Raw genomic sequence first — 17407 nt, 5'->3', positions numbered from 1 at the left:
CCGCACCAGAGTTATGTACAGCTGCAGCATGACCTTGTGGTTCCGAAACTCAATCCCCCTGCTTATAAAGGCTAGCACACCATATGCCTTCTTAACAGCCCTATTAACCTGGGTGGCAACTTTCAGGGATTTATGTACCTGGATGCCGAGATCTCTCTGTTCATCTACACTACCAAGAATCTTGCCATTAGCCCAGTACTCTGCATTCCTGTTACTCCTTCCAAAGTGAACCACCTCACACTTTTCCGCATTAAACTCCATCTGCCACCTCTCAGCCCAGCTCTGCAGCTTATCTATGTCCCTCTGTATCCTATAACATCCTTCAGCACTATCCACAACTCCACCGACCTTCGTGTCATCTGCAAATTTACTAACCCATCCTTCTACACCCTCTTCCAGGTCATTTATAAAAATGACAAACAGCAGTGGCCCCAAAACAGATCCTTGCGGTACACCACTAGTAACTGAACTCCAGGATGAACATTTGCCATCAACCACCACCCTCTGTCTTCTTTCAGCTAGCCAATTACTGATCCAAACCGCTAAATCACCTTCAATTCCATACTTCCTTATTTTCTGCAATAGCCTACCGTGGGGAACCTTATCAAACGCCTTACTGAAATCCATATACACCACATCAACAGCTTTACCCTGATCCACCTGTTTGGTCACCTTCTCAAAAAACTCAATAAGGTTTGTGAGACATGACCTACCCTTCACAAAACCGTGTTGAGTATCGCTAATCAACTTGTTCTTTTCAAGATGATTATAAACCCTATCTCTTATAACCTTTTCCAACATTTTACCCACAACCGAAGTAAGGCTCACAGGTCTATAATTACCAGGGTTGTCTCTACTCCCCTTCTTGAACAAGGGGACAACATTTGCTATCCTCCAGTCTTCCGGCACTATTCCTGTCGACAAAGACGACATAAAGATCAAGGACAAAGGCTCTGCAATCTCCTCCCTGGCTTCCCAGAGAATCCTAGGATAAATCCCATCTGGCCCAGGGGACTTATCTATTTTGACATTTTCTAAAATTGCTAACACCTCCTCCTTTTGAACCTCAATTCCATCTAGCCTGGTCGACTGAACCTGAGTGTTCTCCTCGACAACATTGTCTTTCTCCAGTGTAAACACTGACGAAAAATATCCATTTAATGCTTCCCCTATCTCCTCTGATTCCACACACAACTTTCCACTACTATCCTTGACTGGCCCTAATCTTACTCGAGTCATTCTTTTGTTCCTGATATACCTATAGAAAGCCTTAGGGTTTTCCTTGATCCTATCCGCCAACGACTTTTCGTGTCCCTCTCCTCGCTCTTCTTAACTCTCCCCTTTAGGTCCTTCCTGGCTAACTTGTAACTCTCAAGTGCCCTAACTGAGCCTTCATGTCTCATCCTAACATAAGCCTTTTTCTTCCTCTTGACAAGTGCTTCAACTTCCTTAGTAAACCACGGCTCCCTTGCTCGACAACTTCCTCCCTGCCTGACAGGTACTCACCTGTACCTCTTTCCAGTGAAGTCAACCGAGAGCATGTTCGGCATTCCTCCAGGTCCTCTCAGGATTCCTGGTCAAACAGTGGTTAAAATTACCCCATTAACCTTGCATAACGATGGTACATAGCATCCCTACAGTGCAGAAGGAGGCCATTCAGCCCACCAACCACCTCCGAAAGAACACCACACCTCAGCCCAATTCCCCGTCCCCATTCCCACAATCCCCTCTAACATTTGAACACAAAGGGGCAATTTAGCGCGACCAATCCACCTGACCACATTTTTTGGACTGAGGGGAAACCGGAGCACCCGGAGGAAACCCACGCAGACACGGGGAGAAAGTGTAAACTCCGCACAGACAGTGACCCGAGGCCGGAATTGAACCCAGGACTCCTGGAGCTGTGAGGCAGCAGTGCTAACCACTGTGCCGCCCCAATTCCAGGATCGTGACGCCGTTGGAGATTTGAAGGGAATTGGGGCACAGGATCGCATCAATAAGTTACTCTGATCCTGGGCATGGCAAGGGGCTTTCTGCAGGATGCGTGGGAGATGGGTTATATTAGCTGCACATGAAGAACTATCTCTGGTACAGGAGTGATGGGCCAAATGGCTTTCTCCCACACTGGCTTCAATCTCAAGAACAAACCTCCACTTTGCTCAATTGGCATGGGAGAGTGCAAATGACAGACTTGTTACAGTGCAGAAGGAGGCCATAAAATGAAATTAAAATTGCTTATTGTCACAAGTAGGCTTCAAATGAAATTACTGTGAAAAGCCCCCAGTCACCGCATTCTGGCGCCTGTTCGGGGAGGCTGATACGGGAATTGAACCGTGCTGCTGGCCTGCCGTGGTCTGCTTTCAAAGCCAGCTATTTAGCCCTGTGCTAAACCAGCCCATTCGGCCCACCATGTCTGCACCGGCTCTCCAAATGAGCACTGTGACTTAGTGCCATTCCCCTGCCTTTTCCCCGCACCCCTGCACATAGTTTCTGTTCAAATGCAGAGACAAACCCAGGAACAGACTGAGGGAAACTAATCACTTTTACTAGTTATGAAACCTCATGCATGTCACTTAAAACAGATCACTTTTTAAATCAGCAATAAACAGTGCAATTGATAGTTGTCTGTGGACAGGCAATCTTCCTTATTCCCGCAGTGATGCATCTTCTTAAAGCACCTTGGGATGTTTTACTGAGTTGAAGGCACTGTAGAAATGCAGGTTGTTGTTGTTTAAAAAGAGGGCCAAGGCCCTTTGGAGAACTGGTTCCCGTTATCAGCGACTGATGGGAGTCGGGTTCAGAGGGAAGGGGGATCGGATACCTTGAGCTACGTCCAGCGGCCTGACAACGGATTGTTCCGGAACCGTTCTCACTGAAGCTATTCAGCAGGTGGTTCTTGGGAGGGGGGGGGGGGGGATGGCGTTGGGCATGAGAGGAGGTTAGAACGCAAAGAGCCAAAAACATTTCCTCCCCTTCAATGCAGTACTTCAATTTTCATGTTGAGTAAACCGTCCCTTCCGTGACACAGATCAGCTCCTGGCCCTCTGCCTCATCCCCGTACTCCCCAGAGGCTGGTGCTGTTAACTCGCTACTCTCCGGGTAGAGAATTATCTCCTGAATTCCCGATTGGATTTATTAGTGACTGTCATCTAACGAGGGAGGTCTTGTGGTGTGGTGGGTTGTGTTTCTACCCCTGGGCCAGAAGCTCCATGTTCAAGCCCCACCTGGTGGCCACGGGAGGTACATTCATAATGTGGCCCAAAGGGTTGATTATATAATAATCTTTTTAGTTACTGTGAAAACCCCCTAGTCGCCACATTCCGGCACCTGTTCATAGAAAGGGCTGGTTTAGCACACTGGGCTATGGAGCTGGCTTTTAAGGCAGGCCAGCAGCACGGTTCAATTCCCGCACCAGCCTCCCCGAACAGGCACCAGAATGTGGCGACTAGGGGCTTTTCACACTAACTTCATTTCATAGAATTTACAGTGCAGAAGGAGATCATTCGGCCCATCGAGTCTGCACCGGCTCTTGGAAAGAGCACCCTACCCAAGGTCAACACCTCCACCGTATCATGGCCAATCCACCTAACCTGCACATCTTTGGACTGTGGGAGGAAACAGGAACACCCGGAGGAAACCCACGCACACAGGGGGAGGACGTGCAGACTCCACACAGACAGTGACCCAAGACGGAATCAAACCTGGGACCCTGGAGCTGTGAAGCAATTGTGCTATCCACAATGATACCGTGCTGCCCCTTCATATGAAGCCTACTCGTGACAATAAGCGATTTTCTTTTCATTTCATTTCAGTACAGCACAGAACAGGCCCTTTGGCCCTCGATGTTGTGCCGAGCATTGTCTGAAACCAAGATCAAGTTATCCCACTCCCTGTCATTCCGGCGTGCTCCATGTGCCTATCCAATAACCGCTTGAAAGTTCCTAAAGTGTCCAACTCCACTATCACAGCAGGCAGTCCATTTCCACACTCTAACCACTCTCTGAGTAAAGAACCTACCTCGGACATCCCTCCTATATCTCCCACCCTGAATCTTATAGTTATGCCCCCTTGTAACAGCTACATCCAACCGAAGAAATGGTCTCTGAACGTCCACTCTATCTAACCCCCTCATCATCTTATAAACCTCTATTAAGTTGCCTCTCATTCTCCTCCGTTCCAAAGAGAAAAGCCCTACCTCCCTCAACCTTTCCTCAATCCTGCAAACCAGGCAGCATCCTGGTAAATCTCCTTTGCACCCTTTCCAATGCTTCCACCTCCTTCCTGTAATGAGGTGACCAGAACTGCACACAATACTCCAAATGTGGTCTCACCAGGGTCATGTACAGTTGCAGCATAACCCCGCGGCTCTTAAACTCAAGCCCCCGTTAATAAACGCTAACACACTATAAGCCTTCTTCACGGCTCTATCCACTTGAGTGGCAACCTTCAGAGATCTGTGGACATGAACCTGAAGATCTCTCTGTTCCTCCACATTCCTCAGAACCCTGCCGTTGACCCTGTAATCCGCATTCAAATTTGTCCTACCAAAATGAAGCACCTCGCACTTATCCCGGTTAAACTCCATCTGCCATTTTTCGGCCCAGCTCTGCATCCTATCAATGTCTCTTTGCAGCCTACAACAGCCCTCCACCTCATCCACTACTCCACCAATCTTGGTGTAATCAGCAAATTTACTGACCCACCCTTCAGCCCCCTCCACCAAGTCATTCGGGTGCACAGAGGGAGAATTCAGAATGTCCAATTCACCTGATAAGCACGTCTTTTGGGGCTTCCATCTGTAAATCCTAATATAATAAATAATAACTTTTTATTTAGAACATAGAGTGCAGAAGGAGGCCATTCAGTCCATCGAGTCTGCACCGACCCACTTAAACCCTCACTTCCACCCTATCCCCATAACCCAAAAACCCCTCCTAACCTTTTTGGTTACTAAGGGCAATTTAGCATAGCCAATCCACCTAACCTGCACATCTTTGGACTGTGGGAGGAAACTGGAGCACCCGGAGGAAACCCACAGACACGGGGAGAACGTGCAGACTCCGCACAGACAGTGACCCAGCGGGGAATTGAACCTGGGACCATGGCGCTGTGAAGCCACAATGCTATCCACTTGTGCTACCGTGCATTTCACAAATATAAAGTTACTGTGAAAAGCCCCGAGGCACCACATTCCGGCGCTTTTTCGGGTAGGCGTGTACGGGAATTGAACCCGCGCTGCTGACTTTGTTCTGCATCACAAACCGGCTGTCTAGCAGACTGACCTAAACCAGCCCCTAGCTGCTTTATTTACAGGTGGTAAGAGGGAGGGGGGGAGGGGGGGGGGGGTGCGGATTTCCTGGTCAGCTACACCGCAGAAGGCGACGGCAAGCCGCTGCAGTGCTTTGCCAAGCGTAAATCGGTGGAGGTCCATAATCCTCAGCGTCCTCGTAAGGCACGGTACCTGAACATGGTGGATTATCTTACATTGTTCTGATCCCCCACATGTTTGGATTGGATTGGATTTGTTTATTGTCGCGTGTACCGAGGTACAGTGAAAAGTATTTTTCTGCAAGCAGCTCAACAGATCATTCAGTACATGGAAGAAAAGGGAATTAAACAAAATTCAAGAAAATACATGAGAATACATAATAGGGCAACACAAGATATACAATGTAACTACATAAGCATTGGCATCGGATGAAGCATACAGGGTGTAGTGTTAATGAGGTCAGTCAATAAGAGGGTCATTTAGGAGTCTGGTGACAGTGGGGAAGAAGCTGTTTTTGAGTCTGTTCGTGCGTGTTCTCAGACTTCTGAATCTCCTGCCCGATGGAAGAAGTTGGAAAAGTGAGTAAGCCGGGTGGGAGGGATCCTTGATTATGCTGCCTGCTTTCCCCTGGCAGCGGGAGGTGTAGATGGAGTCAATGGATGGGAGGCAGGTTCGTGTGATGGACTGGCCGGTATTCACGACTCTGAAGTTCCTTGCGGTCCTGGGCCGAGCAGTTGCCATACCAGGCTGTGATGCAGCCCGATAGGATGCTCTCTATAGTGGATCTGTAAAAGTTGGTAAGGGTTAATGTGGACATGCCGAATTTCCTTAGTTTCCTGAGGAAGTATAGGCGCTGTTGTGCTTTCTTGGTGATAGCGTCGACATGAGTGGACCAGGATAGATTTTTGGTGATGTGCACCCCTAGGAATTTGAAACTGCTCACCATCTCTACCTCGGCTCCGTTGATGCATGTAGGCCAGATCGGGTATGGACGGCAGATTTCCTTCCCTCAAGGTCATTAAAGAACCGGATGGGTTTTAATGACAATCTGTTCATTTTGTGATCACCATCCCCGCGACTAGATTTTTATTCCAGCATTGAAATTCCCAGCTGCTGTGTTGGGATTTAAAGTCTCAGCGAAACCCAGATCCTACCATTTGTTTAGAACATGAAATCATCACGTCAAGTGATTACATATTGTACACACTAAACCAATAACTATTAGATACGCTATAATCTAATTATGTAACAACCATTATAAATTATACGGTAACAGTATATTGAATAATAATCTTTAGTATTGTCACAAGTAGGTTTACTTTAACACTGCAATGAAGTTACTGTGAAAAGCCCCTAGTTGCCACATTCCAGCGTCTGTTCGGGTACACAGAGGGAGAATTCAGAATGTCCAAATCACCTAACAAGCACGTCTCTCGGGACTTGTGGGAGGAAACCTACGCAGACACAGGGAGAACGTGCAGACTCCGCACAGACAGTGACCCAAGAGGGAATTCAACCAGGGGCCCTGGTGCTGTGAAGCAACAGTGCTAACCAATGGTGCTACCCATTCTATTTTGTTTAGGGGCGTATTGAACTTACAATGTGGAAAGATCCCATTTGGACCACAGTTCCTGTACTGACAAAGTTATTGAATTTAGCCTCAAAACCTAGCATTTTCCCCAGGACTCTGCAAATGAGCTACTTTGTTAACTTTGAACAAAGAATAAAGAACAAAGACAAGTACAGCACAGTAACAGGCCCTTCAGCCCTCCAAGCCTGTGCCGACCATGCTGCCTGTCTTATCTAAAACTTTCTATACTCCTGGGGTCTCTCCATTTCCACCCTATTCATGTATTTGTTAAGATGCATCTTACCTGATGTGTTGGGTATGCTGGGCCTGCGAGGTTAAGGGAGGGGGGCGTTGTTGGGTTACGGGTATAGGGTGGATACATGGGTTTGAGTAGGGTGACATCGGCACAACATCGAGGGCCGAAGGGCCTGTTCTGTGCTGTACTGTTCTATGTTCTATCTAAAACCAACCCCAACTCTGTAAGTTTGAATCCTCAGCTTTACTTGTTGCTGAATGTAACTATGTGAAGGAAAAGGGAGAATGTAAAGCTGAAGGGGTTGAGGAGTGATTATTGATTAAAAATTAACCAAATCCTCTGGTTTATCAACCCAGCGGTCAACGGAGCAGCTGGTGCAAGTTATTCAGGAAGGCTTTGCTGAGCAGAAACGGGACTGCTTGGACCCAATAAAAGAGTCGATTGAGCGGCTGGAGCTTAGATTGGACGCCCAGGATCGGGTGATCCAGAAAGTGGAGAAGGCGCTGGCTGAGCAGGAGGGACATCAAACTCTCGGTGGAGCTAGAGGTGGGGATGCTGAGAGACCAGCAGAAGAAGCTCCTGGAGAAGGTGGAGGACGTAGAGAATAGGTCCCTCTGGCAGAGCCTGAGGATCGTTGGGCTCCCGGAGGGGTCCGAAGGAGTGGACGCTGGGGCATAGATAGCAGGCATGTTTGAGAAGCTGCTGGGGGATGGGGCATTCTCCCGACCCTTGGAGCTGGACAGGGCTCACAGAGCGCTCACGAGGAAGCCGCGAACGGGAGACCCCCCCCCCCCAGGGCAATGGTGGTGAGATTCCACAGGTACTTGGATAAGGAACGCATTCTACAGTGGGCCAAGCAGACACGGAGCTGTAAGTGGGACAATAGTATCCTGCGGGTTTACCAAGACCTGAGTGTGGAGGTGGCCAGGAGAAGAGCGGGAATGTAAAAGGAGTGGAGGAGTTGCGCTACTGGTTAGGGAGAATATCACAGCTGTACTGCGGGAGGACAACTCAGAGGGCAGTGAGGCTATATGGGTAGAGATCAGGAATAAGAAGGGTGCAGTCGCAATGTTGGGGGCTTACTACAGGCCTCCCAACAGCCAGCGGGAGATAGAGGAGCAGATAGGTAGACAGATTTTGGAAAGGAGTAAAAACAACAGGGTTGTTGTGATGGGAGACTTTAACTTCCCCAATATTGACTGGGACTCACTTAGTGCTAGTGGCTTGAATGGGGCAGAGTTTGTAAGGAGCATCCAGGAGGGCTTCTTAAAACAATATGTAGACAGTCCAACTAGGGAAGGGGCTGTACTGGACCTGGTATTGGGGAATGAGCCCGGCCAGGTGGTAGAAGTTTCAGTAGGGGAGCATTTCGGGAACGGTGACCACAATTCAGTAAGTTTTAAAGTGCTGCCCGGCACTGGAGGAGTTCTGGAAGGGGGTGGCGAGGACGGTGTCGAGGGTGGTGGGATCCAGGGTCAAGCCAGGATGGGGACTCGCGATTTTTGGGGTTGGGGTGGAGCCGGGAGTGCAGGAGGCGAAAGAGGCCGGTGTGCTGGCCTTTGCGTCCCTAGTAGCCCGGCGAAGGATCTTGCTACAATGGAAGGATGCGAGGCCCCCAAGCGTGGAGACCTGGATCAATGACATGGCGGGTTTCATTAAGCTAGAGAAGGTCAAATTCGCCCTGAGAGGGTCGGTACAAGGGTTCTTTAGGCGGTGGCAGCCTTTTCTCGACTTTCTGGCTCAACGATAGGGTACAGGGACAGCAGCAGCAGCAACCCGGGGGGGGGGGGGGGGGGGGGGGGGGGGGGAGGGAAAAGGGGAGGGAAAAGGGGGGGGGGCCGACAATGACTATGTTTGTTTATTTAATTTTAATATTTTTTAAGTTCTTTTGTTGTTCATTAGGGTTGGGGGGGGGGTGGGGGGATGTGATACATGCGCCAATACGGTCTGGGGGTGTCACAGTTATTATGGGTTATTTTGTTGCATTTCATTGTTTGTCATTATGTTTTATATTTTCTGTAAAAAATTCCAATAAAAATAATATAAAAAAAAAAAGTTTTAAAGTGCTGGTGGACAAGGATAAGAGTGGTCCGATGGTGAATGTGCTAAATTGGGGGAAGGCTAATTATAACAATATTAGGCGGGAACTGAAGAACCTAGATTGGGGGCAGATGTTTGAGGGTAAATAAATATCTGACATGTGGGAGGCTTTCAAATGTCAGTTGAAAGGAATTCAGGACCGGCATGTTCCTGTAAGATTTCATAGATTTCATAGAATTTACAGTGCAGAAGGAGGCCATTCGGCCCATCGAGTCTGCACCGGCTCTTGGAAAGAGCACCCTACCCAAGCCCATACCTCCACCCTATCCTTATAACACAGTAACCCCACCTAACAAGGGCAATTTGGACCCTGAGGGCAATTTAGCCTGGCCAATTCACCTAACCTGCACATCTTTGGGCTGTGGGAGGAAACCGGAGCACCCGGAGGAAACCCACGCACACACGGGGAGAATGTGCAGACTCCACACAGACAGTGACCCAAGCCAGGATTCGACCCTGGGACCCTGGAGCTGTGAAGCATTTGTGCTAACCACTATGCTACCGTGCTGCCCAAAAGGATAGAAGGATAAGGAAGAAGGATAAATACGGCAAATTTCGGGAACCTTGGATAATGAGAGATACTGTAGTCCTCGTCAAAAAGATAAAGGAGGCATTTTTCAGGGCTAGAAGGCTGGGAACAGACGACGCCCATGTGGAATATAAGGAAAGTAGGAAGGAACTTAAGCAAGGAGTCAGGAGGTCTAAAAGGGGTCACGAAAAGTCATTGGCAAATCGGGTCAGGAAAAATCCCAAGGCTTTTTACACGTACTTCGAGCCTGCTCCGCCATTCAATGAGATCATGGCTGATCTTTTGTGGACTCAGCTCCACTTTCCCACCCGAATACCATAACCTTTAAACCCTTTATTCTTCAAAAAACTATCTATCTTTATCTTAAAAACATTTAATGAAGGAGCCTCAACTGCTTCACTGGGCAAGGAATTCCATAGATTCACAACACTTTGGGTGAAGAAGTTCCTCCTAAACTCAGTCCTAAATCTACTTCCCCTTATTTTGAGGCTATTTCCCCGAGTTCTGCTTTCACCCGCCAGTGGAAACAACCTGCCCGCATCTATCCTATCTATTCCCTTCATAATTGTATATGTTTCTACAAGATCCCCCCTCATCCTTCTAAATTCCAACAAGTACAGTCCCAGTCTACTCAACCTCTCCTCATAATCCAACCCCTTCAGCTCTGGGATTAACCTAGTGAATCTCCTCTGCACACCCTCCAGTGCCAGTACGTCCTTTCTCAAGTAAGGAGACCAAAACTGAACAAAATATTCCAGGTGTGGCCTCACTAACACCTTATACAATTGCAGCATAACCTCCCTAGTCTTAAACTCCATCCCTCTAGCAATGAAGGAAAAAATTCCATTTGCCTTCTTAATCACCTATAAACCAACTTTTTACGACTCATGCACTAGCACACCCAGGTCTCTCTGCACAGCAGCATGCTTTAATATTTTATAATTTAAATAATAATCCCGTTTGCTGTTATTCCTACCAAAATGGATAACCTCACATTTGTCAACATTGTATTCCATCTGCCAGACCCTAGCCCATTCACTTAACCTATCCAAATCCCTCTGCAGACTTCCAGTATCCTCTGCACTTTTCGCTTTACCACTCATCTTAGTGTCGTCTGCAAACTTGGACACATTGCCCTTGGTCCCCAACTCCAAATCATCTATGTAAATTGTGAACAATTGTGGGCCCAACACGGATCCCTGAGGGACACCACTAGCTACTGATTGCCAACCAGAGAAACACCCATTAATCCCCACTCTTTGCTTTCTATTAATTAACCAATCCTCTATCCATGCTACTACTTTACCCTTAATGCCATGCATCTTTATTTTATGCAGCAACCTTTTGTGTGGCACCTTGTCAAAGACTTTCTGGAAATCCAGATATACCACATCCATTGGCTCCCCGTTATCTACCGCACTGGTAATGTCCTCACAAAATTCCACTAAATTAGTTAGGTAAGACCTGCCCTTTATGAACCCATGCTGCGTCTGCCCAATGGGACAATTTCTATCCAGATGCCTCGCTATTTCTTCCTTGATGATAGATTCCAGCATCTTCCCTACTATTGAAGTTAAGCTCACTGGCCTATAATTACCCGCTCTCTGCCTCCCTTCTTTTTTAAACAGTGGTGTCACATTTGCTAATTTCCAATCCACCGGGACCACCCCAGAGTCTAATGAATTTTGGTAAATTATCACTAGTGCATTTGCAATTTCCCTAGCCATCTCTTTCAGCACTCTGGGATGCATTCCATCAGGGCTAGGAGATTTGTCTACTTTTAGCCCCATTAGCTTGCCCATCACTACCTCCTTCGTGATAATAATCCTCTCACGGTCCTCACCTGTCATAGCCTCATTTCTATCAGTCACTGGCATGTTATTTGTGTCTTCCACTGTGAAGACCGACCCAAAAAACCTGTTCAGTTCCTCAGCCATTTCTTCATCTCCCATTATTAAATCTCCCTTCTCATCCTCTAAAGGACCGATATTTACCTTAGCCACTCTTTGTGGTTTTATATATTTGTAGAAACAAATCTGTCTTGTGCATGTGTGTAGAGAATGGGATGTGTTTAAGTAGGGGGGTAGGAATTAAATAAGAGTTAACCTGTTCTTGTTGCTGAATATTTAATTATAGTTATATTAATAAACTTAATTGTGTTTAAATTTACAAACCTGGCACCTGTAGTTATTTGGTAGCAAGGGCCAAAGACTGAGTGTTTTTCTGAGAATTATTTATTAATTTGAATTGTGTTGCAACTTTGGATGATGTGGGGCTGGAATTACCCGTGCAATGGCCCAGGGGTCATAACAAAACAGCGTGAGACTGAGACTAGAGCTATGAGGATAAAAGAGCACAAGAAAGAGCGAGACTGAGAGGTTAAAAGATCGAGAAAGAGCGAGACTGAGAGTGGAGCCAGGAGGATAAAAAAGAGCGAGAAACAGTGATATTGAGAGCATAGCCGAGAGGATAAAAGAGCGCATGAAAGAGCGAGACTGAGAGCGGAGCCAGGGAGATGAAAAAGCGAGAGAGGGAGACTGAGGCTGAGCAGGGGAATAAAGGAGCGCAAGAAAGGACGAGACCGAGGGTGGAGTGCTAGCTTGGAGTTTGGAGCTCCTGAGGTGATGCAAGATTCAAAACTGACGCAGGGCAAGTGAAAGAAGTTGATTGGTTGAGTACGTTAGGTAATTACTACTTTTATTGATTATAGTTTGTACGGTCAATATGTTGTTGTTTGTAGTTTGTTAGTGTTATTTTCTGTAATAATGAGGACCAGGGAAGATGGGCCCTAGAGCTATCGATATTATTATTTTATTTTAAATATCTTCTAGAAGGTATATTTTAAAGGGATAAGACACGGCAGGAGGGCTCAAAGTTGCAGTGTGCTTCTCCTGCTCTATGTGGGAATTGAGAAAATTTCCAGTGCCCGGTCCAACATGTATGCAGGAAGTGTCACCAGCTGAAGCTCCTGGAAGTCTGAGTTTCAAAGCTGGAGCAGTGGTTGGGGACACTGTGGAGCATCTACGAGGGGAAGAGTGTTGTAGATGGCACATATTGAAACTTAGTCACACCGCACGCTAAGGGACTGGCTGACCACCAGGCAGATCAAGAGAGCAAGGCAGCCAGTGCAGGAATCTCCTGTTGTCATTTTCCTGCAAAACAGCAATGCCACTTTGGATACTGTTGAGGGGAATGGCCTCACAGGGAAAAACAGCAACAGCCAAATCCATTGCACCAGGGTTGGTTCTGCTGCAGAGGGGAGGAGTAAAAAGTGTGGGAATGCAAAGGTGACAGGGGATTTAATTGTAAGAGGAATAGATAGGGGTTGCTATAGATTCAAAAACAGCTTCTTTCCCGCTGCTACCAGACTTCTAAACGACCCTCTTATGGACTGATCTGCTCTCTTCACACATCTTCCCTATTGAGTAGTACTACACTCCTGTATGCTTCGCCCGATGCCTGTGTCTATGTATTCACATTGTGTATTTTATGTTTGCCCTATTATGTATTTTCTTTTCATGTATGGAATGATTTGTCTGGACTGTACGCAGGACAATACTTTTCACTGTACCTTGGTGCACATGACAATAAACAAATCCAATCCAATACTGTGGCCACAAACAAGACTCCAGGATGGTATGCTACCTCCCTGGTGCTAGGGTAAAGGATGTCTCACAGTGGTTTCAGGATATTCTGGAGGGGGAGGGTGAAGAGACAGTGGCCGTGCTACACATTGGTACACATAGAATCATAGAATTTACAGTGCAGAAGGAGGCCATTCAGCCCATCGAGTCTGCACCGGCTCTTGGAACGAGCACCCTATCCAAGATCAACAACTCCACCCTATCCCCATAACCCAGTAACCCCACCCAACGCTAAGGGCAATTTTGGACTCTAAGGGCAATTTATCATGGCCAATCCACCTAACCTGCACATCTTTGGACTGTGGGAGGAAACCGGAGCACCCGGAGGAAACCCACGCACACACGGGGAGGATGTGCAGACTCCGCACAGAGAGTGACCCAAGCCGGAATCGAACCTGGGACCCTGGAGCTGTGAAGCGATTGTGCTATCCACAACGCTACCGTGCTGCCTTCATGACATAACATAGGTAACAAAAGATCTGCGGTCCTAAAAGCCGAATGTAGGGAGTTTGGAAGTAAGTTGAAAAGTAGGACTTTCAAGGTAGTGATGTCAGGATTACTATCAGAGTCAGAGCATAAATAGCTGATATATCAGATGCATATGTGGCTGAAGCGATGGTGTGAGGGGGAGGGTTTCCTGGGTCATTGGAACTGGTTCTTGGGAAGGTGGGACCAGGGAAAACTGGATGGGTTACAGCTGGGCAGGACCAGGACTGATGTCCGAGGGGTCGTAATTTCTCGAGTAGCTGGGGAGGGTTTAAACTAAAATGGCAGGGGTTGGGAACCTATGCGAGGAGTCAGCAGAGGGGGAAACGCAGACAGGAACAAAGGACAGAATGGGGAATAAGAAAGGTGATAGGCAGAGAAATCAAGGGCCAGAATCAAACAGGGACACAGTGAGCAATAAGGGAATGGGACAAGGAATGTTAAAAAGACAAGCTCAAATGCTTTGTGCCGTAACCAGCGGAGCATTCGCAATAAAGCGGATGAATGAATTGCGCAAGATAAATGTAAATGGGTATGATATCGTCGGGATTACGGAAACATGGCTGCAGGGTGATCAAGGATGGAAACTGAATGTCCAGGGGGTATTCAGTATTTAGGAAGGACAAACAAAAAGGAAAAGGCGCTGGAGTTGCATTGCTGGATAAAGAGGAAATTAACACAATAGTGAGGAAAGATATTATCTCCCACAATGTGGAATCTGTATGGGTACGGCAAGGGGAAAAACGTGAATGGGGGTTGGATTGAGTGGGCTTGGAGAGGATGTTTCCACTTGTAGGAAAAACTAGAACCGGAGGACTCCATCACAGACTAAAGGGACAATCCTTTAAAACAGAGATGAGGAGGCATTTCTTCAGCCAGAGGGTGGTGAATCTGTGGAACTCTTTGCCGCAGAAGGCTGTGGAGGCCACATCACTGAGTGTCTTTAAGACAGAGATAGATAGGTTCCTGATTAATAAGGGGATCAGGAGTTATGGGGAGAAGGCAGGAGAATGGGAATGAGAAAATATCAGCTATGATTGAATGGCGGAGCAGACTCGATGGGCCGAGTGGCCTAATTCTGCTCCTACATCTTATGGTCGTATATAGACCTTCAAATTGTGGTGGTTATGTTGGGAATAGCACTAAACAGGAAATTAGAGATGCACAAGATAGAGGAACATCTGTAATTATGCATAAATTCCGGGAGTGTATACAGGATGGTTTTCTGAATCAATACGTTGAGGAACCAACTAGAGAACAGGCCGTCATAGACTGGGTATTGTGTCATGAGAAAGGAATAATTGGAAATCTAGTTGTGCGAGGCCCCTTGGGAATGAACAGACATAATATGTTAGAATTCTTCATCATATGGAGAGTGACGTAGTTGATTCCGAGATTCAGGAGGGACCTGAATCTTAATAAAGGAAACTACGATGATATGATATGAGGCGTGAATTGGCTATGATGGATTGGGGAATGTTACTTAAAGGGACAACAGTGGAGAGTCAACGGCAAACATTCAAAGAGCGCATGGGTGAACATTCCTGTCTGGCACTAAGATGGCCAAACCATGGCTTACAGGGAAATTAGAGATAAAATTAGATCCAAGAAAGAGGCATACAAATTGGCCAGAAAAACAGCAGCTCTGAGAATTGGGACCAGTTTAGAATTCTGCAAAGGAGGACAAAGGGATTGATTAAGAAAGGGAAAATAAGGGCAGCACGGTGGCACAGTGGTTAGCATTGCTGCCCACGGCGCTGAGGACCTGGGTTCAAACCCCGGCTCTGGGTCACTGTCCATGAGGAGTTTGCACATTCTCCCCGTGTCTGCGTGGGTTTCGCCCCCACAACCCAAAAGATGTGCAGGATAGGTGGATTGGCCATGCTAAATTGCCCCTTAATTGGAAAAAATAATTGGGTACTCTAAATTTAAAAAAAGAAAAGAAAGGGAAAATAGAGTATGAGAGTAAGCTTGCAGGGGACTGACTGTAAAAGCTTTTGTGAAGGGAAGAAGATTGGTGAAAACAAATGTAGGTCCCTTACAATTGGAAACAGGTGAATTTATAATGGGAACAAAGAAATCTCAGGTGTGAAATAAAAAATGTTTAATATTGTATTCATAATAAAGTTTGTTCTGGGCAGCACGGTAGCAAAGTGGTTAGCACAATTGCTTCACGGTCCCAGGTTCGATTCCCAGCTCGGGTCACTGTCTGTTGCGGAGTCTGCACGTTCTACCTGTGTGTGCGTGGGTTTCCTCCGGGTGCTCCGGTTTCCTCCCACAGTCCAAAGATGCGCAGGTTAGGTGGATTGGCCATGATAAATTGCCCCTTAGTGTCCAAAATTAAGGGCTGTTTAGCTCACTAGGCTAAATCGCTGGCTTTGGAAGCAGACTAAGGCAAGCCAGCAGCATGGTTCGATTCCCGTAACAGCCTCCCCGAACAGGCGCCGGAATGTGGTGACTAGGGGCTTTTCACAGTAACTTCATTTGAAGCCTACTCGTGACAATAAGTGATTTTCATTTCATTTTCAAAATTGCCCTTAGGGTGAGGTTACTGGGTTATGGGGATAGAGGGGAGGTGTGGGCTTGGGTTGGGTGCTCTTTCCAAGAGCCGGTGCAGACTCGATGGGCCGAATGGCCTCCTTCTCCACTGTAAATTCTATGAATGTACCAAAGCCCTTATTTCTTCACGCAATCGCTCCTGGGGCGAATCATTCCTTCCGCACAGCCTTTCAAACAAACGAAAATATTGGGATTTTGGTCCAGTATCCTGGCCAGGGTCTGGTCTGGGATGGGAGTAATGTACATTTCTAAACATATATACACATCTCTAAACATATATAAGCGTCTTTAAACAGATACACACATTTCTAAGCATACCATTTCAATAGGAAATTCACTAGGAGTTTGGGGTGCCTGGGGAGCAGTGTGTTTGCAATGAATGAGTTTGAGGACATGTTTGCAGGGGAGGATTCAGGTTGGATTTGATGTAATGCGCGCTCCCGCTTGACGTCAGCCCCAGGCGGGCACGCGCGCCGATGTATCAATTCCTGTGGATGGATCAGCTGAGAGCCGGTGAGGTGCTGGCGCAGTGAGCCCGGTGCCGCCCAGGGCTGCCAATGTAAGCGGCTCAAGGTGACCCAGCTCCCCCCTGCCTCTCTCCGGGGCTCCCTCCCAGGATGAAGCCGGTCACTCAGCCCCGGTCCCCGCTGCCTCTCCATCTCCTCCTCCTCCTGCTGCTCGCACAGGGAAGCTGCAGCCCGCACGCCTACGGTAAGGAAATGGACCATCTGCAGCCCCGCTCCACACTGACATCGCCAGGGACTGAGGGGGGTAGTGAGGGGTGAGGAGTGTGGGGGTGGGGGGTGGATAGTGAGGAGGGGGGGGGGGGTGGATAGTGAGGAGGGGGGGGGGGGTGGATAGTGAGAGGGGGGGGGGGTGATAGTGAGGGAGGGGGGGGGTGGATAGTGAGGAGTGGGGGGTGGATAGGGGGGGGGTGGATAGTGAGGGGGGGGGTGGATAGTGAGGAGTGGGGGGGTGGATAGTGAGGAGGGGG

At 47.7% G+C, this 17407-nt stretch overlaps 1 protein-coding gene across 1 annotated transcript in view; it reads left to right on the top strand.

Moving 5' to 3' along the window:
* Positions 1-16880: 16880 nt before the first annotated feature.
* The window catches only part of LOC119962331 (receptor-type tyrosine-protein phosphatase-like N), a 296288-nt gene continuing 295761 nt past the window's right edge, over positions 16881-17407 (top strand). The window contains exon 1 of the mRNA XM_038790310.1: positions 16881-17124. Within this exon, the coding sequence (XP_038646238.1) occupies positions 17031-17124 (94 nt within the window). The 5' untranslated portion in view covers positions 16881-17030. The remainder of the gene's footprint in view (positions 17125-17407) is intronic.

This window comes from Scyliorhinus canicula, chromosome 2 (genome assembly GCF_902713615.1).
Source record: "Scyliorhinus canicula chromosome 2, sScyCan1.1, whole genome shotgun sequence".
Classification (NCBI taxonomy): domain Eukaryota; kingdom Metazoa; phylum Chordata; class Chondrichthyes; order Carcharhiniformes; family Scyliorhinidae; genus Scyliorhinus; species Scyliorhinus canicula.
The sequence above is the reverse complement of the archived record's forward strand: the minus strand, read 5'-3'. Positions and strand labels throughout refer to the sequence as shown.